The sequence below is a fragment of the Panthera onca genome, chromosome D1, assembly GCF_046562875.1.
Source record: "Panthera onca isolate mPanOnc1 chromosome D1, mPanOnc1 haplotype 2, whole genome shotgun sequence".
In the NCBI taxonomy this organism is placed as follows: Eukaryota; Metazoa; Chordata; class Mammalia; order Carnivora; family Felidae; genus Panthera; species Panthera onca.
Genome location: NC_138348.1, coordinates 105299699 through 105326190, shown reverse-complemented (window position 1 = coordinate 105326190; position 26492 = coordinate 105299699). Strand labels below are relative to the sequence as shown.

The 26492-nt window shown below is 44.1% G+C and overlaps 1 protein-coding gene and 1 non-coding gene across 6 annotated transcripts in view; one reads left to right on the top strand and one right to left on the bottom strand.

Annotated features, from left to right (window-relative positions):
- The window catches only part of PPP2R1B (protein phosphatase 2 scaffold subunit Abeta), a 33058-nt gene extending 13294 nt beyond the window's left edge, over positions 1-19764 (bottom strand). For 3 of the 5 annotated variants that reach the window (XM_060604667.3, XM_060604665.3, XM_060604669.3), the window contains exons 1-12: positions 19607-19764; positions 18685-18775; positions 18193-18293; positions 14596-14828; positions 14143-14290; positions 9578-9733; positions 9261-9375; positions 8803-8873; positions 8067-8201; positions 7119-7292; positions 4436-4496; positions 23-177 (exon numbers count right to left, since the gene is read on the bottom strand). In XM_060604667.3, the coding sequence (XP_060460650.3) occupies positions 23-177; positions 4436-4496; positions 7119-7292; positions 8067-8201; positions 8803-8873; positions 9261-9375; positions 9578-9733; positions 14143-14290; positions 14596-14828; positions 18193-18293; positions 18685-18775; positions 19607-19720 (1554 nt within the window). In that variant the 5' untranslated portion in view covers positions 19721-19764. The remainder of the gene's footprint in view (positions 1-22; positions 178-4435; positions 4497-7118; positions 7293-8066; positions 8202-8802; positions 8874-9260; positions 9376-9577; positions 9734-14142; positions 14291-14595; positions 14829-18192; positions 18294-18684; positions 18776-19606) is intronic. The other 2 variants (XM_060604670.3, XM_078432728.1) reach the window with 2 other exon arrangements.
- A 6619-nt stretch (positions 19765-26383) lies between these two features.
- On the top strand, positions 26384-26492 carry LOC132662615 (U6 spliceosomal RNA). The gene has a single exon (XR_009602635.1). It is a non-coding gene; the product is annotated as a U6 spliceosomal RNA (small nuclear RNA).

Genomic DNA, 26492 nt, shown 5'->3' with positions numbered 1-26492 from the left:
AATAATCCTGCGGAAGACTCACGTTAATGCAGAATAAGGTGGTCATCCTGTGCAAGTAATTGGGATCGTTCGCCATGACTAACACTCTGGGAACGACGGTGTTCTGGGCCCACTCTGTTCCGAACTTCTGAACGAGCTTCATGAGGTTGTTGGTGGCGGCTTCGCGGATAGCATACACTGGCAGCAGAGGCGCAGAGCACACGGTCACGAAACTTACGTCAGGAGCACAGCCCCGTTCGCTCACATCGTCAGCCAAGGGGACCAAAAACCAAACCCTCCCAACACTCCCGATTTAGTTGTACTACACTGGCAAACATGCTCAGACGTGACTCATGATATACTGACTTGGTCTTATCATAGTTTACAGATGTGCCCTATGTCCAAGACAAAGGAGGCAGGGAGCTCGTTCTAGTGCCTACTATGTGCCAGGTGATCCAGAAAGAAAACAGAGGCTCCCTCCCCTCAAAGATCACGTGCTCTATCAGACACGTAAGCTAACGCGGGCCGACAAGTCACGTGGTGGGAGACGGACCCTGACGAAGAATGAAAGTGTGTAGCAAAGGTCCTGAGGGCTGTACCAGAGTGGAGAGAAAAAAGAACAGGGAGGTCTGGGAAGCTTCAGGGAAGAGACGACTTGCTCTGGACCTCAAAGACTGAGGAGGATTTGTGTAAGTAGAGAGAGGAGGGAGGAATTCCTGGTGGGCACAAATGGACCCAGGGTACAAAGGAGACTAACAGCACTCAGCAAGCCATCAGGTCGAAGAGTCAGGGGGGACCCGGAACACACAGCACCTGGAGAGCTAAATTTAGACCCTGTAAGAAAAACGCTGAGTTTTTAAGGCAAAGTTGTAACCTGATGACCAATGTGGTATTTAAGCAAGATTATTCCAGCAGCGACAACAACAGCTGGGGAGACAAGGCCAGCAAGGAGGTCGCTTAGAGGCCAGTGTGGCCCCCTGCATGACAGCAAATGAAAACCTCCGACGACCTGCCTCTCTGCCCTTAAAATGGTGATGGTGCGACAGCATGTCAACGTCTTCTGTGAATGACCGCCCGCTTTAACGTCTAAGAATTCCCTGTAAGATCATTTATCGAGGACATCGTCAATCTAGATGATCAGGCCTGAGCTACTACCTCCTCAACAACTCACTGCTGCGCACAGCACTGACCAAAGTCAGGCCTGGTGCGACCGCATTTCGCAGGTCCCGGAGGACGCCACGCTGGGGCTCAGATAACGAGTCCAGGGCAGGGGGCACGCACTCCTTGTTCTACTTCTTTCCCTAGGCAGGCCTAACCCTCCTGGGTAATGGGACAGGCAAGGGTAGCCATCCAAGCCACAGCCCCAGCCCTGGAAGATTTATGTGAGGCTTCTGGACAGAAAACACCCAACTCTTCCCAGTGAGCAGATCCTCAGGCAGTGCCAACTGAGGCCAACAGGAAGGACCGCGCAGCCAAGAAAGTACATAATTTATTACCAATATGAAACCTGACCAAGGTCTATGGGAGAAGCAACCTGTCAGTGACAGCCAGAAGCATTCGTGGAGCGCACTCAAGCCGACTTTTCTACGTGCACCCCAAGACCCGAATTCCCTCCACATTCAGAGCCTTCGCGTTTCACACAACCCCCTCCCCATCTCCCCCGCTACGGTGGAACCACCAAGAGCATCTGTGTCTTGTCTGATTCTGTTGTTTAATTTGCTCGACATCCTTCTCGTCATCACGCCATTACCATAGGAAGGGAACCCGCGCCGGAGTAAGCAGAGACGGCGCACACACTCGGCCTGGGCCCTGACCTCAGCTGTACTCAACGGGACCTGGCAGACGCCCGCTATGGTCCTGGCTCCTCTGAATTTTGTGCCAAAAGAACGCAAACCATTCCAGAGTTCTGCCGGTTGGCTCTCCTTGTTTCGTCTCTCTCCCCTTCCCCTCAAGGGTCCCTCTGAATGCCTAACACCCTCCATGTGCTCACTCTGATGCCTGCCCCCTTCTCCTGTAAGAAATCCATTCCCCTTCTAGATCCCTCTCCCTGATCAATACTGTCCACTCAACCTCAGAAAAAGTGATGACCCTTTCTCCTTTATACTACTCTGGACTTTCACAATATTCTTGCAGTAGTTTAGTAAGCAGGAAAAAAGCTTCAAAAATGTAACTGAACAGTGATCACTACATAGCAGTTAGTCTAAAATGCACAACAAAACCAAACAACAAAATCCCATGTGATTAATTACATACAGAACAACTATAGAGCTGACATTTCATTGATTCAAAGAACGCTTACAATGCCTTAAGTTTAGCATGCTAGCGTGCCGCTGCAGAAAAAAGGGCCAAGGGTCCCTCTTACTCCCCAACTGGGAGGGAAAAAATCTGAGCACTGAGAAAAGAATAACTGACTTGCACAGACAGTACAATCTTACATGGAAAGGATGTCAGGAATTCAATTCTCTGTGGAACATTAGGACTTTAAAAGTTCCTCAGAATTGGGGCACCTGGGTGGCTCAGTCAGTTAAGCATCCGACTTCGGCTCATGTCATGATCTCGCGGTTCGTGGGTTCGAGCCCCGCGTCGGGCTCTGTGCTGACAGCTTAGAGCCTAGAGCCTGCTTCAGATCCTGTCTCTCCCTCTCTCTGCCCCTCCCCTGCTGGCACTGTGTCTCTCTCTCTCCCCCTCTCTCTAAAAAATAAACAGTAAAAATAATTTTAAAAAAAAAGTTCCTCAGAATTTAGAATGCAAGCTTTCAAAAAAAAGTACCGAATGACCTGCTGGGATGTGTCTTTCCACTAACATTAAATATCTATGAGAAATAAACATTTTCTTTCAAAAAGGAGAGAAATTTCTTTCCTACGATTTACCAAGCTTAAGTTTCATTTAAAAAGAAAAAAATAGGGGCGCCTGGGTGGCTCAGTCGGTTAAGCAGCCAACTTCAGCCCAGGTCATGATCTCGCGGTCCGTGAGTTCAAGCCCCGTGTCGGGCTCTGTGCTAACAGCTCAGAGCCTGGAGCCTGGTTCGGATTCTGTGTCTCCCTCTCTCTGACCCTCCCCCGTTCATGCTTTGTCTCTCTCTGTCTCAAAAATCAATAAACGCTAAAAAAACAAATAAATAAAAGAAAAAGAAAAAGAAAAAGAAAAAGAAAAAGAAAAAAATAAATTGGCCATAAAAAGGTAACCTTAGAGGACAAGAAAATAGTCTTCACATTTAGGTTGAAAACGCTAAAATTACTTGTATATGCTTTTACAAGATCTGCACATTTCCTTCACAACCTCCTCTTCACTCTCTTAGCTATTTAACCTCCCACGTGACCGAAACATGCCCTTAGAGCAACCACTTCCACATACAAGCGGACACAAGCTTCCCCCTCCTTCCAAATACCCAGGCAGAAGCACTGCAGATGAGCAGACATCCTGAGTACATATAGGACATATAAGATGCTATGGTACTGAAACAAGATGCCTATCATATCCACCAAAATACGCAACCAAAGTTTCTTATTTTATAAGCCCCCAGGGCCCTCATATGAACAGGTGTCAGGCCACACTGAAGCTGCCAGGCCTGGACATGTGGCCTAGCTGTGAATCTCATGGGTACAGAGGGCACCCCTCCCCCGCATCGCTGCCTAGCAGACCAGAGGAGATACATGCACCTGAGACCTTAGCAAAGAGTCAACGTGTAAGGTGGTTTCACAGAAAACATCCACTGCCTTGATACTTTGATATGCAGCAGCACCAGCTTTCAGTGAGTTTGTGGCGCTGAGAAGAAAAGGATTCTGTGATTGCTGAATGATGTTATAAATACACAGAGAAGATAAGTTATTTCAAAACCTATTCTCTAAAACAGGTGCTCCATCTGACCTGCCTGAGCTCAAGGCATCACCAGCTGCCAGGGAACAATAAGCCTACCTCTCATCAAAAGCAGAAATCCGGGTGCCCCCTCTCCCCTGCCCCAAGTCACAGCTGATGTCTTCCACTCCGAGACCCCGCCCCTGAATACCTCCTTCCCTATGTCACCTCAAAGAAGCCAAGCAGCCACTTCTACCCCCTGGGCCTTTCATCAGATTCCAATCCCTACCCCACCCGATCTAAAGGAGCCGAAAACTAGAGTACCATGTTCGACCAAAGGCCCTTGGGACAAGGAAGGAGTGTAGGGTTAAAAAAGATAGTTTGAAAATAACATAACAGAATGGCTACGAAACAGGGCAGAGATTGTTTAATGAAGAAAATAAAATTTAAGATAAAAAGAAACTGGCAGAAAATAAAAACGTCAAGCTCGTGTTCAAGGGGAGCTAACTAGACTCTAACTGAAGCCTTTCTTCATCCCTACAAAGGTAAGGCTAAATGTCTGATCAGATTAGGATTCCTTTCAAAAAAGGAAACCTATGAACAAAATGGATGTACACAAACACACAGGCCTTCCATAGTAATCTGTGTTTAACTTACTCACCATGGTCCACAAGCCAGGCCATACATAAAGAATTCAGCTTTTCGTCAAAGAACTCCACACCCTATAGATACAGAAGATTCCATTAATATGTATCTCCAAAGTTCAGAGATCAAGATGGTCTATTTACATTACATCAAAATGACCCAAAAGCTAAAAAAAAACAAAAAAAACAAAAACAGGTTTCCAAATAAGCTGAATGCATGAACCAGCCAGAAAAAAATAGCATGGAATGTGATTTACAAATTCTGAGACTATCTTATCAGACAAAAATCATAAAGAAAGAAACCGTACATGAGATGGCCCAAGCCCTGCTAGGTGGGAGAGAAGAGGGTAGCCAGGAGCCAGACCCGACACTGCAGACGTGCTGGAAAAACGCATCGTGGACGGAGTGCCGAGCAGCATCTAGATCACTTGTGAAAAATGAGCTACCCACGAAAATACCTGTCCATAATAACAGTTCTCATTTTTTTCCTTCCTGGTTGATATAATAAATCCTTAAGGATGAAGAAACTGACATCGACAAATAGAGAGCTTCCCAATTAAAGAAAAAATTTCTGGGATGATGGGAGAAAGCAGAAGAGGGAGAAGGGAGCAGGCACAGGACTCCAGGGGAAGTGGCCCCAGCACAGAGTCACAGGTGGAACCACCCCGGCCGTCCCAATTCTGTTCTCCCTGGCAACGGGCGGTCACTCCAGCACGGGCGGACTGACACACGCCCAGCCCTGTGGGGCTCTGCGGCATGCGTGACAGTGCCAGGTGACATCTGCTTTCCTAGTGCCTCCTTTGTGGGGTCTGCATGTTTACAGATTTTTTAATTTCTCTGGTGGCTAATAAGTTACTGACCAGTGACTGTGTACTTTAAATAAAGACAGTGAATATAAAATTGCAGTGCTTTGAAAATGGTGACTGAATAAAAGAGCTTTATGATCACAGACTGTGAACAGGTGTTAGCACACACTTCGATTACCATGCCAGCTTTCAAAGACAACCTCTTCACTCCAGATAATGGATTTTTCTTGGATCTTAATTATTGTGGCTTAACTTTACATTCACCATGGTCCACAAGCCAGGCCACATATAAAGTCTTGGAAGAATTTTACAAATTGACTACGTGATATAAAAATCTTTACACGTAAGGTGATAAGTAACAAGGCAACATGATACTAACAAGAAGTTGAAGACGTGGACAGCGCTCCCAACTGCTGCACGTCTCCCCCGCCAGACAGGTATGAGTCCGCCAAACTCACCACCACCCGCCCTGCTTCCAGACTCCTGTACCACAGAGCTACCCACCTTTGCCAGCTGCACAGATCTGAAGGGAGCAGAGATTAAAAGAAACATCACCCCCACCCCCCCTTCTGGACAGTACTTTCAGTCTTCAGCAGTTACGCACTGCCGCTTTCTACTCCGGACAGGTGACCCATGACAGTCACCAGTGAAGAAGAGAAGATGACCCTCAGCAGCACGTGGGAGTCACAGGAAAAACAGATGACAACATGACTTCACCTGACCCTATTTAGCTATACACAGATACCTCTGGCATCCATCCTGAAGAACGAGACACTTCAAATTTTTTAAAATATATGATGCCACAGACATGCACAGGGTGCGCTTTGTAAACTAAATATGCCAAAATCAGTAATATACATCTAAGGGTCTAAGAAAAGAGAAATTACATCCCACCTGCTGTGATCTGACAGTAATGGAAGTCTGGGGGAGAGGGGGACACAAAATGCAGCAATGTTAGCTGCAAGTGGACAGGTATTAGTAGCTTTCTCAAAAAACATTCAGGTATTCGTTCGTTCGACATTCTACAAATAGTTACGTGCTTAACTGCTGCCAGATACTGGCGGGCTCTGGAAGAAGAACACTGAACACAGTCGCTGCCCTAAAAGTGATCACTTGTCCATCTCCCCAGCTAAATTTTTTTTAAGAGACAGCAAGTGTGGGGAGGGGGAGGGAGAGGGAGAGGGAGAGGGAGAGGGGGAGGGAATCCCAAGTGGGCTCCACCATCAATGCAGAGCCGGATGCGGGACTCAGTCCTGCAACCCTGCAACCCTGGGATCATGACCTGAGCCGAAATGACGAGTCGGACACTCAACTGACTGAGCCACCCAGGCGCCTCTGAAATTTTAATTACTATGATTATCAGAGTAAAACTACCCATGTAACATAAACAGCGATAATGTGGTCTCTGTCCAAAATACTAACACTATAAACATCATATTCCTTCCCTATATGATGATTCCTCAACTCCCTGTATCCAGAACGTAGGAAAAGTGGTAACCAGGGACATTCTGCTCAGAATATGGGCAAACAGGGAAGCTGCCCAGAGCAAAAATCAAAGCTGACGTATCTTGAAACCACACTCCCTTTTCTTCTCGGTTAAGAATTCCTTCAGACATGGAGACACTAAATACCACGCTCTCTTATACATACCAAAACGACATTCTTCTATGGCTTTGCTATTAGGTGGTGAGGAGGTGAAAGGCGTTTCTGTAATACCTTCTTGTTAGAAGTTAATGCACTACAGAAGATCAAAACCATCCTATGGGCAACCAGGTCAGACTTTCGTGCATCTAAATGAACATTATCAGATAAGCTGTGTGGGGCTCCTATGAGCCACAGCGACTGTGCCCGACGATCTGATGCTACCCATCATTTGGTGAGCCAAGGCACTCACCAGCTGGCCCGCCAGCAGTGGCATATACTCAATGATGGCCAGCCGGACCCTCCACTTGGCATCTTCAGCCAGCTCCACTATGGCAGGAAGGAGGGACTGAGAGAGCTGACGGATCCCAATCACTTCATTTACACAATCCAAGTTAGAGATGATATTCAAACGAACTTCCGGACACTGCAAGAACACATATGAGCATCAAGGTCTCTGCCAACGTTCTCCTACTATCATGATGAGGTTAACAACTGCCAAACATTTTTTTTTAAATAAGAAAGCATTGACTCGGGTGAAAAAAAAGTACAGCCTTAAAACAAATACTCACTACTCAATTCAAAGCACATAAATGTAACTGATATCTACCAGAACTTTCAATGAAAAGTCTATAGGACAGTAAAAAGCATAGGCTCTAGAATCAAATTACACTGATTCCAATCCCAGATTTGCCACTGCCAAGACTTGGGGTGAATTATTTATCTCTCTGGCTCAGTTTCCTCATCTATAAAATGGGGATAATAATGAGATGGGCTTCATAAGATTATTTTGAGGATTAAACATAACCATACATGCAAAGCATTTATGATCACGCCTAACTGACTGTATTCGTCAATAGATTTTATAGCTATCATTAGAATTTTGATACTATAATATTTAACTTAAAGCATTTAAAATGAAGAAACATTGGCTTTAAAGAGATGACACCAGTGGATATCAGCAGGAATCAGGCAGAGAGGACATAAAAACGTTTTCAGGTCTGTATCAATGGCTCCTTGTGCTCATTTTCTGCAGAATTTGGAACTCCAAACCCAAACACAGGAATTGTCACTGGTTTAAAATAAGCTACCTTTTTTTATCCCTTCATCCCTGTTTCAGGTTCTATTTTAGTGCAACCCCAAACCAAAACCAAACAAATCACTGACTATCAAAGGCAACAGAGTTTTTAGACGGACTCACCTCATCCTTTAACTGAGCTAAAAAAAGAGGTAGAAGGTGTTCAATGGTATTCTCTTTTCCCAAAATGGTAGACAATCCCATAATTACAGATGCTAGAGCCGATTTGACATGTTGATTTGTATCAGATACTAATTCCTAAAATAAAATAAAAATTAAAAGCCTTCTTTTGTGGCAAGACGACTGAGACTTCCATACCATCTCCCAAGGAATTTAGAGACAGCACTATTTCAATATTCACTGGCTGATACACTTCTTCAGATCATCTGTGTAACAACACAAACCTATGCACCAAAGAGCATTTTACAATTCCCAACATAATAAAGAACAATGTCACATTAACATAACTGTCCCAATTATTCCCTATCCACCTTTACATTCAAAAAAAGCTTTAAGGTCTATGTTTTTTTTCTTTTTTAATTTATTCATTTATTTTTGAGAGAGAGAGAGAGAGAGACAGAGCACACACGTGGGTGCACGAGCAGGGGAGGGGCAGAGAGAGAGAGAGAATCCCAAGTAGGCTCTGCACTGTCAGCACAGAGCCCAATGCAGGGCTCAAACTTGTGAACCGTGAGATCATGACCTGAGCTGAAACCAAGAGTCAGCAGTAACTGACTGGACCACCCAGGTGCCCCTCAAAAAGCTTTAAGGTAAAACAAAGAAAGAGAAAAATGGAGGTAAAGTCTGCCTTGTATCATACAGGGCAGAGTGAAACAAAAAATAACCTAGTTAGGTTTACCTTTATATAGGGGAGAATCTGACTCATAATTATGGTCTCTCTACCTTCAGTGGGTAAGTTCTCACAGAGTTCTAAAAGAGATAAATAGAAAACAATAATGCTTACATACAGCCATTTACAAGATGCCAGGTTTACCAAGAGGTGCAAATTAAATCAAATCATATGTTTAAGCTAATAAGGGAAAAGAGGTCTTATTCTGAGCGTACTTTTTATCAATCTATACGCCAAATACACCAATCCTAAAAAGGCATCTTTTTGACAGGAACAAGATACAATGGTTATTTGGTTTTAAATATAAATAGAGCAGCTCTGTCTCACAGTGTGACATTTCCACACACTGAAATCATCTCTTACTCAAAGACACATCCCACAATAACAAACATACAAAATTCACTGACATTTAAAAAATACACCAAAAATGAAGGCTATGTCCTGAGACATCAATTGAACGCCTTAACCTTTTACTTTGTGGGCAGCAGCTGCTCGGACTTCAGCTTCACAGTCTTTGAGTAGGTTCTGAAAGGCGGGGATGAGGTCATTTAGGGTGATTTTAGGACCCACAGCTTTCTGGAGCTATAAAAAAAATTGTACATGTTTTAACGCACGCTAACAAGTTTAACAAGAACAAAACAAAAACAGTATAATCTTCAAGTATATTCTTGCTACAGGCATTCCCATTCAGAAGAATTCATTCAGAAACTTCTGGTACACAACAAAAAAGAGGTTTTGTTTTTTTTGTCTTAGTACTTAAAAGATGTCACTATAATAACCTTACCTCTGAAAACTTGTCAGCTACCATATAGCGAACCCTCCAAGATTTATCTTCCGCTGCTTGCCGGAGCGTGGGCATCACCAGAGCCTCAAGGTCCTCCTGGGACAGCAACTGGGCGATACTGACACAAGCTTCCACAGCTAAGAGACGCACTGAATCCTAAAGGAATAGAACTTCTTTCTGTTAGTCAGATGGTATCTACCGAGAGCCACAGGGCAGTACGTGTGGTACGAGGCAGTGCTGTGGCTTTCGTTTAAAAGAAGAAAAAAAAAAAAAAGGGCATCTGGGTGGCTCAGTGAGTTAAGGGGCTGACCTTGGCTCAGGTCATGATCTCACAGTTTGTGAGTTCGAGCCCCCCGTGGGGCTCTGTGTTGACAGTTGGGAGCCTGGAGCCTGCTTCAGATTCTGTGTCTCCCTCTCTTTCTGCCCCTCCTCTGCTCACACTCTGTCTCTCTCCGTCTCTCAAAAATAAATGAACTCTAAAAAAAATGGAACGGAAAGAAGGAAAAAAAAAAACCACTGCATACAGCTTCATGTCTTCCTTCCTTCCTTCCTTTCATACAGCTGATCCCTTTGCCTGGAACAGTGTATCAAAATCCATAAAGGGAGAAACAACCTTGCTCTAGGAGGGCTCAGTCAGTTGAGCTCCTGACTTCATTTGGCTCAGGTCATGATTTCATGGTTCATGAGTTAAAGCCCCACATATGTGGCTCTCTGCTATCAGCACGGAGCCCACTTTGGATCCTCTGTCCCTCTCCCTCTGCCCCTCCCCAGCTCATTCTGTCTCTCAAAAATAAATAAACATTTAAAAACAAAAACAAAAACAAAATACCTTGTTGTAGAGTGAACAGTAATTTCCTTGGCTAGAGTGCAGAGCTTTTATTAAGGAAAACAAATGAAAATGTAAAAATTAAATAAAAAAAGAGAACATTATAATGATGTCTTCAAGGCCTCCTCTAATAAGTTGTTGAAGGACAAAAATGAAAACTACTTGAACAAGCTGTTTAACAGATCAGAACAAAAACAAAAGAATAAGGCTAGGGGAAACACTTAGGAAGCTTAGTTTTTAAAACACTCAGTTTGGGGTGACAGTAATAGTTTGGGCATGAGATGATGACTTGGAAAGAAACACACAAAAAATAAAAGAGTTAGTAATAAAAAACAACAACAACACTGGATTTAAATGTTGAGAATCAGGGGCAGAATAACTTTGAGGTAACCAAGCCTAGAAAAAAGAGGCCAAAAACTTTAGAAAACTGTGAGATTAATGACCTCAGCTCCCCAAATGTAAACTGCCAAATGCCAATGTGATACCTATGTGTCTTTTGACCGAGTGGAAACACGCAATTAGACACATCAATGAGAAATTAGGAATTGAGATTACAGACTTGGAAATCTTAACAAATAGAAACTAAAAATATGTAAAAACATAAGCACCCAGGAGGAACCAAAACTCTGAACACCATGTGTGCATATGCTATTACATATTTCACAAATATTACACATCATACTTTCCAAAATATTACAAATTTTAAAAATCGTCGATGAACAATAATTTACTGTATCCCCAAGATACTCGCTCCTCTACCCACAAGGAAACCAGCTAAAAAAAGGCAGAACTAGGTTCCTGGTAGTGGCTACACAAGGAATTTTGAATCCAAAAACAATGCTCTATCAAGGGACTACTATCATCTCTGGAAATATTTACCAATAAATATTTGTTAAATTCATCAATGACTTTTCTCCCCAATACCTGCTCCTCTTCCCAGCCTCTTCTCTGTCTCAGCAATGACACCACCATTCACCCGGTTTGGGCTAAAGCCAAAGGTCAAGGTCTCCTTGACTGCTCTTTCCCCTCTTCCCATCGTCCCAGTGACTCTGCCTCTAAACCTGTCTCCAGATTCTCTCCACCTTCACTATGCCACCTTAGTTCACCATCCTGCCTTGCCTACCTTACGGCAGATGTCTCCTAACTGGTCTTCCTGCTTCTAAACCCCACCCCCACCCCCTTACAATTCAGCTTTCACCCAGAAGCCAGAATGCCGGGATGTTCTTTTTAAAAGGTACATTACACCAAGTCACACCACCTCTGCTTACAATCTAGGTGTATTCTCACTGCACCTAGGAAAAAACTTCAAACTCCATACCCTGACTTAGAGGGCCTCCATGATCTGGCCTCGGCCTATCTTCTCCGGAAGACCTTACCAGAGTCCCTGTCACCCGCTTTGTTCCAACCTGACGGCCTTTACGCTAGGTGGCTTCTCCCGGTGGAGCTCCGGTACTCCAGGAAAGGGTATGGCTGGCATTTTTCTTTTGTTTCTCAGTTTGTATCACTACTTCAGAGTCCTTCTCTGACTAACCAGTCTAGAGGAATGCCCTATAATCAGTCCCTGTTACATCACCCTACTTTATTTTCATCCTAGCATTTATCATGCTTATTGATCTGTTTATAATGGTTAAACACTGTAGCCCAGCACTGGAACAGTGCCCGATATGTAGCAGGTACTCAATAACTGTTTTTTCCAAAAATGACTAAGCCAGGAGCCCCAATTCTACCAGGGGTCAGACAGAATACACATACACATATACAATTAAGCACTTATTTTTTTTTCTAACGTATCACAACTAGAAATTATATGCCTCTTAACGAAGTGTACGATCCCACATATAACGTGGTCTTATCACCCCAAAAATATCAAACCTAAATCTCATCAAGCCTCTAGATCATGGATGGGGCAAACACTGGCCGAATGCAAAACTGCAGCTACTTCACGTAAATAAAGTTTTACTCCAACACCACACACATCAGTTTACATATAGAGCTTTTGTGCTACGAAAGCAGAGTTGAGTAGTTACAACAGCCACAAGGCTGAAAATATTTACCATCTGGCCCTTTACAGGCAAAGTTTACAAACCCTCCTCCCCCACACTGCATTCAAGTTGCAGGAAATACCGAGGACAAAAGAAAATGTTAAATTATACCATGGGAAGCGTCATCAATAAAATCCCAAGGAGGATTTGAACCTCTGCTGTCCGATGTAACCACCACCCACATGTGGCTCTTGAGTCCATGAAATACGCTAATGCCCATGTTCATATGGTCACTATTTTGCACGCAGTGTGTTAAATAACATAAACTATTAAAATTAATTTCCCATTTTCTAGTTTTTAAAATGTGACTACTGGAAAACTTAAAAAATTAACAGGTAACTTACACTATATTTGTTGAACAGTGTGGTTTTAAACTATAATGTTCCATAAAAGTACAAAGAGAAGTAAGAGCTGGTAACCACAAAAGTCAAGAGAAAGTGTTATCTGAAGCAGGCAGGGGGTGGGTGTGCGTGGGCGAGAGCTGGGGCGGGCTTCCAGGGTGGTGGCTGTCAAAGTTCTGCCTCCTAACCTTCTTATTATTCAGAGTTGTATCTTTTGTGCTCCCCTCTATATGGTATCTCAGTAAGTTTTTTCAATTATTTTAAGGTAAGATTTACCATCTTTCAATATGAGACTCATCGAGAGGTCCAGGTCCTCCACATGTGAAGTGATTCCAGGAAGACACCAAGCAAATTAAAACCCACACGCATTCTTCTGGGGTCCAGAAACTCTGGGGGTGGATCCTCTAGCCACAAAGAAGGCAGTTCGGCTTAGCCATGAAGGCTCTGGACTCTGAAGCCCAACTGCCTAGACTCTAACCCCATCTACACCACTGCAAACCATGCCATCCTGAAAAAGCTACTTCGACTTTCTGTGTCTGTCATTCCCTAACACGTAACATGGGCTATCTACCTCATGGGGCAACTATTACCCCAGTATTTCTTTTACGTAAAAACCCCTTAGGACAGGCTAAGAAAAATCACACACTTACTGCAGGTGCTCCTTATTGTTATTATTTCTACACCAAAAAGATCCAGATCCTTGGACTTAAAATTGCTATTGTACAAAGTCCCCCTATACAGTCCTCCAGAGAAGGGAGAGGCTCAGGCAGCCTTCCTAACACATTTGTTTATCTGAAAGTCAAAAATCCCAGGCAACATGACCCCGCTGTGACCGGCTGCAATGCGTGAAGGTGTGTTAGCCCTTAAAGCAGCTTTGGTCTTCCCTTCTTAGAGGATTCCCATCTCCTCTCTGACTCTTGTTTTAACCACTGCCAGCACAAGAGAAAATCATGGTCTGGTTAAGACAGAAATGGAAAGGCACCAAGATGGCTCATATTAAATTCTATCTAGGGGCGCCTGGGTGGCTCAGTCGGTTGAGCTTCCGACTTTGGCTCAGGTCATGATCTCATGGTCTGTGAGTTCAAGCCCCGCATCGGGCTCTGTGCTGACAGCTCGGAGCCTGGAGCCTGCTTCTCATTCTGTGTCTCCCTCTCTCTCTCTAACCCTCCCCCACTCATGTTCTGTCTCTCTCTGCCTCAAAAATAAATAAACATTAAAATAAAAAATTATCTAGCCCAAAATTAAGTATTAATTTTGCAAAAAGGATCCTAACATATAACCAAAACTCCCAAAGGAATCCTTAAAACGTTAGAGGAAAGGAAATCTATGTACCTCAGATACTAATCACTAACTTACCTGTTCGTCTGAAGCTAGGTTAGTGAACAGCGGAACAATTTCACTTTTCACACTATCTAATTCCAAAACTTTTGCAAATTCGCCCAGTTTGGAAGCGGCAGCACGTCGTACCATGGGAGTGTCATCTGAGCACAACGAACGGAAGTGCCTAAAGCAAATGATAATGAAGGTATTTCCTGTCAAGTACCACTGAATTAAATGCCCCCAACACACACACACACACACACACACACACACACACACACACGGCCATCTTAGAGGTTTTCTTTTATGAATATCAGTGCTTAGGTAGGCTTCTAATCTAAAAGCACTCGTATATTCAATTGAATGATAAAAAGTCATGTTATCACACGTGTCCTGCTATCAGCCACTCACAGGTAACAGGGTATTGTGTAACTGTCAGCCAGAAGTTCCCAAAAACCCCAAATAACTCAAAAAAACAACGTATCTTACTGTCTAATTTCTGCTCTGACAGCATCTGAAGCCCTGGGATAGCAAACACTGAACAAGCCACACGCAGATGTGCGAGAAGTAAACCAGTCTCCACTCGCCAGACGCTTCACCAGAGGTACAAAATGGGCTTCCAGAGCATTAGGAGTGTGCTCCTGGGAGATCTGCCTCAGCGACTCCACAGCCTTGTCTCGAACCACAGTCTCTTCCACAGTTGCCAGACTTTCCAAAGGAGGCTGAATAGGCCAAAAAGGAAAAATCAGAAAAGAAAACTTACTGAATCAGGGTAGATACAGATTATCACCTTTTACAGGGACTGAAGGGAGGTGGTACATGTAACCAGAATGTTCGCTACATCACACCAAATGGTTACTTTCAGTTCACACAGTGATAACATATGGTGTGTCCAACCTGAAGACACGACTTCTGTAGGACAGCCAAGGTCTCATGTCCCAGATGGCAATTCCCAGATGGTGTCTACAAACGACACCGTGGAGACTCGACACAATATTAATATTACTGTGAGCTGAATGACTAGGTTTAAAAGATATGTAGCCAAATTCAGATAAGACCATGTTTTTCCTCAAGAGTAACTGCAAAAACATGAGCAACAGTGGGCAGCACAATTAAAGGATGACATCTCATCAGGCCACTGAGGCCACACAACCTTCGGAGAAGCAGCCCTGTCCACCAGCCCCACACCATCAACTTACCTAACATGTAAGAGGCTGAGTACGAAACCACTTTTTTCAGAAGATACTGCAGACTCTTTGTGAGCCAGACAGAGAGCAGGAGTTGTGGACAGAGCAATGAAGAACACAGAGATGGTAGGAATCCCTGTTTGCAGCTTTAGAAACAGAAGAGACCAAAGGGGTTGGTCTGGAATAGGATCAGAAAGTGAACATGACCCAGCCCAGCGAAAAGCACACGAGGGCTGGTTCTCTGAACCTCTTCCTTTCTGGGTCTGCATTTGGTAGAGGCGTATTCAGCATACGCCATGAGCTGCAAATGTTGAAGATAAAAATCCACAATACAGGACTCACGAAAAGACTGAAACAAAATTATGACTCAAAGAAAACAACTGTGTCTACTAATATTACGTTTCAAAAAATGTCTAATACACAAAAGTAGAAAGTACTTGGCATTCCTAAGAGGTATTCCAGAAGCCCTTTAAAAGGATACTGCTTTCTTACTTGAAAGGCCTTTCACTAGCTACGTCTGCCTCCTCGGAGCTCCTCTCATACAGTATCAGTGGATCATCTCTATCACTACCATAGGATAAGGCCAAGCTCCTGAGAATCAAAGACGAGCTATCTCTGGATTTTAACTCTGCCTAAGTCTCCAGGCCCTCTTCTACTGTTCCGCCCACCACTCCTATGTACTCCAGTCACACAACCTGTTTCATACTTCCAAACCCGAGTCAATGAATGATTACTGCTGTATTTTAGCAGCGAGGACAGAGAAAAAACAAGGCAGACAGGTTCTTCGCTCTAGTGGACTTTTATTGTAGTGCAGGAAGACAACTAACAAAGAACATAATCTTATGGTGATGAGTACCCTGTAAAGAAACAGAATAGGATGATGTGATAAGGGGTGACTAGGAGGCAATTTCAGGCTGGGTGTTCAGGAAAGGCCTCTTTGAGAAGATGCACTGAGGTTGATATCTGAATGACAAGGACGCAGCCACCAGAAGCTCAAGAGAACATTAGAGGGGACAACATAGGGCAATAATCTTAGGGTAATAATAAGCTTGGTTTATTCAAAGGACAGAAAGAAGATCCCTGTAAACAGAATGAGGTTATCAAGAAGGAACACAGTAGGAGATATATTCAGAGATAGCTTGTAACTTAGCTTACAAAACCTAAGATAGGAATTTGGATTTTCTTTATTTTTAAGTTTATTCATTTATTTTGAGAGAGAGAGAATGAAGAGGGGAGGGGCAGAGAGAGAGGGAAAGAGAATCGCAAGCAGGCTCCGAGCTGTCAGTGCAGAGCCTGATACGGGGCTCAATCTCATGAACCATGAGACCGTGACCTGAGCCAAAATCAAGAGTTGGTCACTTAAGCGACTGAGCCACACAGGTGCCCTGGAATCTGGATTTTCTAAGAGCTGTGGCAGGAAGTAACCCATGTGCCAGGTGAACAGTGGACTACAGGGAAGGGTGGGAGGCAGGAGTGGAGAACAACTGGTCAGGATGTTACTGCAGTAATCTAGCGGAAAGACTGTGACGTCTGGAAAGACGAGGAGAGATGAGCTAGGTAGTAGTGGGGAAGAAGGAAAGTGAACTGATTTGGAACGCATTTGGAATCTACCAGAATTACTAACAGATCCAATCTGGGAAATGAGTGAAAGAAATTTTCAAGAATGTCTTCTAGGTTTTGGTTTGTGCAAATGGGAGGACAGTGATGCCGTTTACTGAGATGGGACCACTAAATGACAGGCATATTTGGGGGAGAAAATGGAGTTCCGTTTCAGGCATGTTAACATTTTTTTTTTTTAAGTAGGCTCCATGCCCAGCAGGGAACCCAACTCAGGGCTTGGACTCACGAACCTGAGATTAAGACCTGAGCTACTATCAAGAGTTGGATGCTTAACCAAATGAACCACCCAGGCATGTTAAATCTGAAATGCCTGTTTGATATCCAAGAGGAAAAGCCACAGGCAGATAATGTAGAGAGATACAAGCAGATATCTCTATCAATGTATCTGGAATTCTATGGAAAGGTCAGAGGTAGAAAGAAAAATCAGAGATCAACATCATATAGACAGTATTTGAGCCATGAGGCATATATGTCTATCTTGTCCAAATGCTGTCATCCTTCAAAACCTAATTCAGACATCATCCCCCAAGAGGTTTTCTCTCATCACCCTGGATGAATCCCTTTCTCCTTTCTGCTATTCAGGTACCTCTTATGTGCTCCCATTCTTCCATTTAACACTGTACGGTAATTGTCTGTCGATACCTAAGGCAGAGACCTCATCCCATTCACGCTGGCCTTCTTCACAGCAACACTGTAACTTCAGGGCCTGATATAGCAGGTGGTCAGTAAATGTCAACCAAATTGAGCTGAACTCATCAAATCCACAGAGTAAATCAGAAGCAAACCACAGGCTTACAATCAAAGACAAAAAGCTAATAAACATTTCCAGGGCACCTGACTGGTTCAGTCTATAGAGCATACAGTTCTTGATCTCAGGGCTGTTAAGTTCAAACTCCACCCTGGAAATAAGGATTACTTACAGAAATAAGAGCTTTAAAAAAAAAGAAAAGAAAAGAAAAGAAAAAGCTAATAAACATTTCCAAATTCATGACACTGCTAGATGAGAATTAAGATCTCTAATTTCAGGGGGTGGGGAGAAGACCCATAAAAATAATCGAACCCTTTTTCTCCCAACTGGCAAGTTCACACAAAGTTCTGATGCTCTCAGTCAGAAAAAGGGTTGAATCCGAAGCACCTACATTATCTGTCCTCTCAACAGCCAACACTGAGGCTATCTACAAAAAAAAACCTGCATTAAAAATGTAGTGTTCCTATCGACAAATACTGTATGGTTTATACAGGTTAAGTTATGGAAGAATGGTAGGCAAAATATACTCACCAGCAGACAGTGGGCAAAGTCAGGACCTCCCACCAGGCCAGTGAAATTTCCCAGTTGCTCAGCAAGAGCTAACAGTACCTCATCTTCATCATAAATCGTATCTGGAAATGACAACGACCAGGTACTCATCAACAAAGAGAGCAGGCCCGGAGCTGGACACTCACAGAGAAGTAGGAATAGACTCGATATTTAGCTAGAGGGGCCCGTCACAATCCTAACAGCATTCCAGATCTGTATGACACAATGAATTAGAAGTTGATAACCCCGTATCAATGAGTTTCCCATGAGCTCAACAGTTAACTGAATACATCTGGCCCCATGATGCTATGCCCTGTCTCGTTTCCTCAGAGTGCATCAGGCTCAGCTTAGTACTCAATAGTGTGGGTAACACTTTCTAAAAAAAGAGTCAAAGTCTTGAAAGCCACTGGAAAATTTGAAAGCCACGGAAAATGGAAATGGCCATGCCTCTCTTCAAACAAAAAATTCATATACCTGTAAGGAATGGCAGCAGTTCTGTTCGTGTCCTTTCTACTCCAAGTGCCAGAGCAATTGTGGATAACTTCTTAATACTGTTAAGGCGGAGCTTTAAAAATACAAAGTGCAAAGAATAAACAGTTGTGATTTAGACCAAAACAAGAATACTACAAACAAGTGAGACAACGACACACACTGAGAAAGAGGCAAACCTTCAACTTGGGTTTGATTCTATGAGGAACCTCAGAAGCAGTGGAACGTGCCTTCATTTTAACCAAACGAAGATTTTTTTAAGAGCCACACTCATAGGGCCCGTTAGAAAAAGAAAATACCACATACAGGAAGGGAGACGATTTCAAAATGAGAGCACATTGGCACTAGTGAAGCAGGTGAAATGGTTGAAGACAACCCTTGCCTCTCCAAAGAAAAGTTACAGCAGAGCTAACGCACCAACTCATCTAGGTAAGCCACCCCACTCTCTCTCTACCCACCAAGCACAGCCAGTTTCCCAGCCTAGAGGAAAGCTTTCATTCACCTGCAGCCCGCTCCAGCCCCCTCGGGCCACGTCGGCCTCCTCCCGGCCCAGGACTGGACGCGAATCCGCCTCCCTGCACCGCCCGGAAGGGGCGCCCAGGCGGGAAGCCGGGGCTGGGAAGCCGGGGCTCCCACAACCGCCGGGACCGGACGCTGGGAGTGGGAGCTCTGCCCAGGTCCAGATAAGGTCTAGTCAAGCCACCACACCCCTCCTGGGACTTTCCCCTCCTCTCAATTAAATTTCTGTTCAGAAGCCGAAGCCGGCTCTTTCAGTCCCCGGGCCTCTCCCACCGCCGAAGCCGGCTCCTTCAGTCCCCGGGCCTCTCCCACCACGGCGCCGGCCTTCCTCCTCCCCTACCACATGCCCCGCCGGGCCCAACTCCATTCCCCGGCCCGATTCCAGTACCTGCACATCCTCGTTGCGGAGCTCGTCGATTAAAACCGCGATCGGGTATAGCGAATCGTCTCCATCTCCTCCCGCTGCCCCCGGGCCGGTCCCGGGCCCCGCTGTGCCCGCCATGTTCTTTCTCCTCCGGCTGGTCGCCGCCGCCAGCCGCGCGCCCAGGCCCCGCCCCGCGCCCAGGCCCCGCCCCCGCCCCGCGCCCAGGCCCCGCCCCGCGCCCAGGCCGGCGGAACTAAGGCCAGTGCTCCTGCTTCGCCGAAGTGGGGGAGTAGAGTCCCCGCCCGGCTGAAGGAGGCCCCCACGTGGACCCCATTGCGGGGACTGCACGTCTAAACTCCAGAACAAGGGTGGGCTGAGGAAGCGAATGGAGCCCCCACATCCTTTACACAGCCGAAAGAAACAGGGGCAGGAATGCATTCTGCTCATGATGGGCTGAAGGGATCAAGGACCTACCTGAGTGTTGCGAGCCCTGCTCCCAGGACTCAGGCAGACCAAAGAGGATGCCCGAGGGCAGGAGGAAAACAGATTTAGCGCCTCCCCCGGCTTCGTCCTGGCCCTGAGCCACCGGGTCTCCAGCCCTAATTTCCCCGCTAGCTTTCACAGAACCCCTCCACCTCTTCCTCTGGCCTGTGAGCCAGAATTGTATCTGGCTCCTGCTTCGTAAGACAAATAACGCGGGCGGCGAGAGAAAATGAACGGGGCTGTCCAAACTCCCCAGTCAATATTTTTTCCGCTTTTTCCATGCAAGCTGTTAAAAACATGCTGCTCTCTTGTTTTTGTGTTTCTTTTCAGTTTGGTACTGGAATGGTGCCTTCTGTTGTTTTTTTTTTCTTCCTCCCTCTTTTAGGTCTTTAGCATGCTAGAAGTACAACAATCACGCAAAACGAGGACAAGCTTTAATCCTTCCAGATTGGGTGGAGTGGCTACTTTGCTCTACGAGAAAGGCTAAAGTGGCATCCCTAGAACTCCACGAGTCCTCAAAGCCAGCAGGAGGAGGAGGGGAGAGTGCTGGAGTTCTTTCTTAGAAAAGTTAATGGAAAGTTTTCCTTCACCCTTTATCAAGGGCACACAGAACTAGGATGTCCCCCTGTTTTTTGTTTGCTTCCGACTACAATTTAAGCAGCTTAGAATGATAAACTACATACGGTGATCATAAGCTCTGAAATGGTAATTCTATGTATCTAATTAATACAAACGTAAAGTTATTAACAAATGTAATTTAGGAGACTTAAAAAACAAAACAAAACAACAACAAAAAAAAAAACAGGGTTCTGGGAAGTCGACACAGTAGATGGAGCCTTGATAGCATTAAAGTTTGGGAACCAATGGACCTGAACAGTTATCTCTCAAATTAGGTCTGCGGATGTATTCTGTAGGGTTTCAATTTGGTTTTCATTTTGGTAATATCTTTTAGATTGATGTGAACATATTCTGGATTATCTGGATGGCGGCTTTATAGCCAGTAGGCCACACTATTTCTATCCTTACATTTGCATGTGTGTTTCAGTGCTTTTGCCATTCTAGGTTAATGAGAGAAGAGCAGAGGTGGATTTAAACTGAAAATGGGGTTTTCATGCACTCAGTGAAAGCCAAATGACATCATGGAACTTGACTGTCGCAGCATTTCTAACAGAAAAGTAGAGCAAACAGGTGCCATGGGTCACTTGGTGGCACCTGTACTTTGAACTCAAAAGAAGCTGAGCTCTCACAGGCAAGACAACAGTCACAATACAAGGGATAATCCAGTCTCACTTGGATTTAAATTGTAGAGCTCTCTCAGTTTTTTAGCATATAAGAACTATAAATAAAAGAACATTATATTCCTATTGTATATTTGCAAGTTTAAATAACATTGTAATAAAAATAATTTAAATTGCCTGAGAGTTTTCACGATTTTCTTTTCCTTTAGAAATGGATTCAAATACCACGCAAGGTTGAGGGGAAAAGGGCTAGAAGGTTTTTCGATTTTGCACTTTACCAGTTAGAAGATCAGAGGGGGTTCCTATTGGTATGTGGACGAGAAATCTGCTCCCTTATACTTGCTGTAAAAAGTCTTCAGAAATGGTAGAGGAAGCAAATACAGAAACACATCAAGACCAGTCCCACACATACCATCATCCACATGTTTGCTCAAGCTTAGATGAGCCTCACTACGCTGAAAAATTAGCACCAATTAATTCTATTTTGTTTAAAGCTCAGATAGGCTTTCCTTACCCAAGCACAATGAATGGCATACCTAAGGAGTAACTATGATTAAATATGAAATTACAAGCTGAAAAAATAGGTCCCAGAAAATTGCCTGGTTTGAGAGTCATCAATTCAGGACTTCAATTCCCACCACCTCTGCCTCTGACTCACTGTGACCTACCTCTTCCTATGCCTCGGTTCCATCTCCCACCCCCTCACCCCCAATAAAATGGAGTTAACTGCGTCTGGTTCCCTCTCTAGTTACTGTGATGATGTGAGAAAGGAACAGGTAGTAAACACGGAGATGCTAATAAATCCTTCAATAAAGAAACCGATTAAAACAGACTACAGCAGAAAAGAAGCTATTCCAGAAACTGGGCCAAATGGAAACTAGAACAAAATCTAAGTCTTTTGGGGAGTGTGGTCCACGGACTATCTAAATCACCTAACGCGTGTTAGAAAAAATGCAGATTCCTGGCCTCCACCCCAGATCAATTGAATCAGAATCCCTGAGAGTGGGGTGGGGCATTTTATTGTGCACACACTAATATTTCAAAGTCATTGATTTAAAAACATCTGCAAAGATAATTTCCATGTCAACAAGCAGCTGCTCAGGACGAGTATGAAGAGAGTCTTTGGAGGCCACAACTTGTCCAGCAAAAGCAAGTGACAGCTAAAACTGCTTATCAAGAAGTAAGTCTGTCCCTATTTGGCTATGGCTTTTGCCAGATTAAACTGATCCCTCTTTTGCTGGGCTCCTGGAATTCAGCTGCACTACCAATACAGCACTGTGGAACTCGGCGGCTTCCACACCCTTTCCTTTCTTGCTCCTCTGGTCTCCTCTCCACACAACCCCCTCACCCCCAAGACACACAAGAAACTAATGACCAGGAAGCACCAGAAGCAATAGCTGAGATTAGGCGGTGGTTAGTTTAAAGCAACACTCAGGAAACAGTGTGACATTCTCAGTACAAAAGCACAGAGTCCTGACACCCACTCGTCTAGTCAACCAAGGGAAGACAGGGTCAGACTTGCCCCCATTCCTGTCAAAGCATCAAGAATATGGAGAAACACAAGCAGATGGGATCAACAGACATCAACTCTTGTGCATGTATTAGCTCCCAGTGTCACTACAGAAAAGATCAGTCCCAAAGAAGTCTGAATGATGTCACTGTCATGCTCTGTGGCCTCTTGCCTCAATTTAGTTAATCGCTTCCTCCTCACCATCCACAGGGCTTTACAAAGTAAATGTTCATTCAAGCTTATCGGCTCTAGAGCCACCCCACTCTAGGCCAAGTGCGAGAGACAGACATGTAATGTAGGTGGTCCTCTCAAGGCAGACCCAGAAGCGTCATCCCACTAAAAAGGCCGTCAAGAAAGTGGTAGATGAAAAAAACAATAACCACAATACAAACTGGTAGATGTTCCAGTTCACGCACAGAAAACCTGAGGTACACGCAAGCATTTTCCAACAACCTTCATTTATCAAGATGACCCTGATAAACTGATTCCCAGATATGCACTTAATTCAATGCAAAGCAGTAATTATCACCATAGCATCAAGGATATTGTGAATTTACTTTTATACAAAGATTGTTTTTTTTTAAGTTTATTTTTATTTGGGAGAGAGAGAGCAAACGGGGGAGGGGCAGAGAGAGAGAGGGAGAGACAGAATCCCAAGCAGGCTCCACACCATCAGCACAGAGCCCGACATGGGGCTGGATCCCGTGAACTGTGAGATCACGATGTGAGCCAAAATCATGAGTTGGATGCTTAACCGACTGAGCCACCCAGGCGCCCCTATACAAAGACTGTCTTAATCCTGTGGGACTCAAATATTTTCACCTCACAATCTTAATTCCATTTTTACAAGGCTGGGAATACTTGACAAAGAAGATGAAGCTTTGCCTGGAGTCACACAATGAATCACAATGAACGCAGAAGCTATGACACTAATAATCATGCATTATTACTACTCCTTGCTTCATCCTCTACCTTCATGCCACAGTTTATATCACCAGATATAAAACTGGTATTGGATTTCCAGAGCACAACTTCTCTTGAATTCTTGGGAAGAGCAAATCAAAGACATGGGACAGCCAGTTCTCATTCAGGGCAGAATACAGAATGGTTAAGAGTATTCACTGGAGCCAGGATGACCCGGAAGGACATCCTAGCTTGCCAATTACTAGCTGTGTGACTTGGAGCAAATAAATCACCCTCTCTGAATCTTGGTTTCAGCATGTGTAGAGCTATAAAGCTTACCTCATGTGGTTAAGATTAAATAATTCATATATAGTGCTTCGATTAGTACCTGACTGACATGAGTCAACCCTTAAATATTAGCCATTATAATAGTTATCAACTGAGGAAGTCGAAGCAGGAAGGAAAACATTCCAATCAATTGAGCTTTGGGAACAAAGAGGACCACTATGAAAGGATGAAGAGAGTACGTGATTTAGAGTCAGAACACTTGACTCAAGGTCTTCCAGAAGGCTTTCTCATTGGGAAAATAGAGGCAAATCTTAGCTGATCTCTCCTCCCTCTCTCTCTCTCTCTCTCTTTGTTCTTGTGAGGAATAAGATTCATAACACAAAGTACCTTGTCAATGGAAAATGCTTCACAAATGTAAGAAGTTATTGACCACCAAGGATTCAATAACTGGTTGGTGCCGACACCAAACAAAAGAAGAGAACATCTGGGGACCTACGCTCAAAGTGCGTAAGCCCCTGATTCGCCAAGAACACCAGCCAGAATGAGTACTTCTCCAACCACAAGAGCAGACTTAAGCTACAACAAACCTAGAGATCAGACGGGCACGGCGAGCTTTCTCAAAAGTCTCAGATGTTTGAGTTCTATTGTGGGCTCTAACTTTCTTAGGGCAGACCCCTTGTTATCTTGTCAGATGCTATACACAGCTCATCAAAAACTCTTTGTTACAGTGTTAAATGCAAAAGCAAGGTACACACTATTATTGAAGATGCAGGGTGTTACTTAACCCAAAAATGTTTGAAAATAATACATTGCTCCTTAACAGGTAGTATTAAAATATTGTATGACTGAGACAAAGAGACAGCAAGTGCCAGAATGGTGTATATAGTATCTTACCATTTGTTTCAAGTAGAATGCACAGATGCGCTTGTGTAAGTATTAAAGATAGAAGGCTCTAGAAGAACACACGACTAATCACATTGGTTGGTGAGTGGGAATAAAACTAGGTACCTGGGGAACAGAATGGAAGGGAGATTTTTCAACGTTCAGTATATCTATCCATTTGTCCTTCTGTTTTTTGTGGGGTTTTTTGTTTGTTTTTACTATATACTATATTCCAGATTTTACATCAATTTCACCCATTTTTCTCCCAGTGTCTCTTATCATTTCAGGACCCAATCTATGATACCAATATCCAAGATATCTAGGCTTTTTCATTTCTGAACGATGAAAAAGATTATGTATTCAAACAAACAAGCCTTTTGGCTCTGGGTTAGTTACCACACTGTAGACTAGACTCTGCCTCTCCCTGGCCGACCTTCCCCATGGCATCCGTAAGTATGTATAATAGCCCTTTCCTGCCAGCTACTCCCGGTCTAGCTCTGCTGTGTCCACAAATTTCACATTTCCTTCTTCTTTATTTTTCTAAGCCTTTATCACCTGTCTTGTACCAGACCCAGCCAACCTAAGTAGTAGTTTTCAGCATCTGGGCACAATGTCCCCAAGTTGCAACGAGACAGAGGTTTGATTTAGCAAAAGCAGAGATTACTTAAAATATTCCTTGTCTCCTGAAAGCTTTACCCTGTAGGTCCCCTGAAGATAGTATTTCTTCCCACATTCTTTTCTGACCTGCCCTGAACTATTAGGAAAAAGGTCACAGGAGTGAGAACAAACCCACGCCAAGACCCCCTGGACACGTCACTCGCCCTCAGCAGAAATTCAGCTGGGACTGTAATCAGAAACCGGAACTCCCACTAACTTCTAGGACTTCAGGAAATCAGCTCCCTGTCTCATCTAGCTGTGATTAAAATTAGCTGGACCACACAGAGCTCTTAACCCCTAGAAAGACCGACTCTGTTATCTGCACACTCAACCTCCAGGCTGTGGTTTCTGAAGGCAGATTAAGCAGGTGGTAAAAAGACTGAAACAGCTTTGACTTATCTCTACCTGTCTAATCATTCTGGGTACCTCAACATAACATCCAAAAAAGGAGCTCGAGGGCTGTTGACTTCCAAGAGGTCTTGAGATAGGGAGTGTGATGTCATGGTTGAGAGAGAGGATCTGGAGTCAGACAGATTGCTTAGGTTTGAATCCCAGGCCTGCTACTTCCCACCTAAGGTGATCTTGGGCAGGCCATGTAATATTAGAAGAATATTAGAAGAATACCTTAAGAAGAGGTATTAACAGTTATCACCCTCATAAGGTTGTTGTAAGGATTATGCAAGAAAAAAGCAACTTGAAATATTCCTGACATACAGTAAGTGCTTAATATGTTAGCTATTATTCATATTATGTCTCTGAAGAGCAAATCTGACAATCTAGAGGGTATAAGAAAGAAAAGTAAAAAGAAAAAAAAACATACTAAAAGACTCCCAAACCCCCATGCTCCTTGCAGCAGCACCTATATTAAAATCAGAACAACACAGAGATTAGCATGGCCCCTGCACATGCAACGATGACTCACAAAATTCATGAAGTATTCCCTAATTAA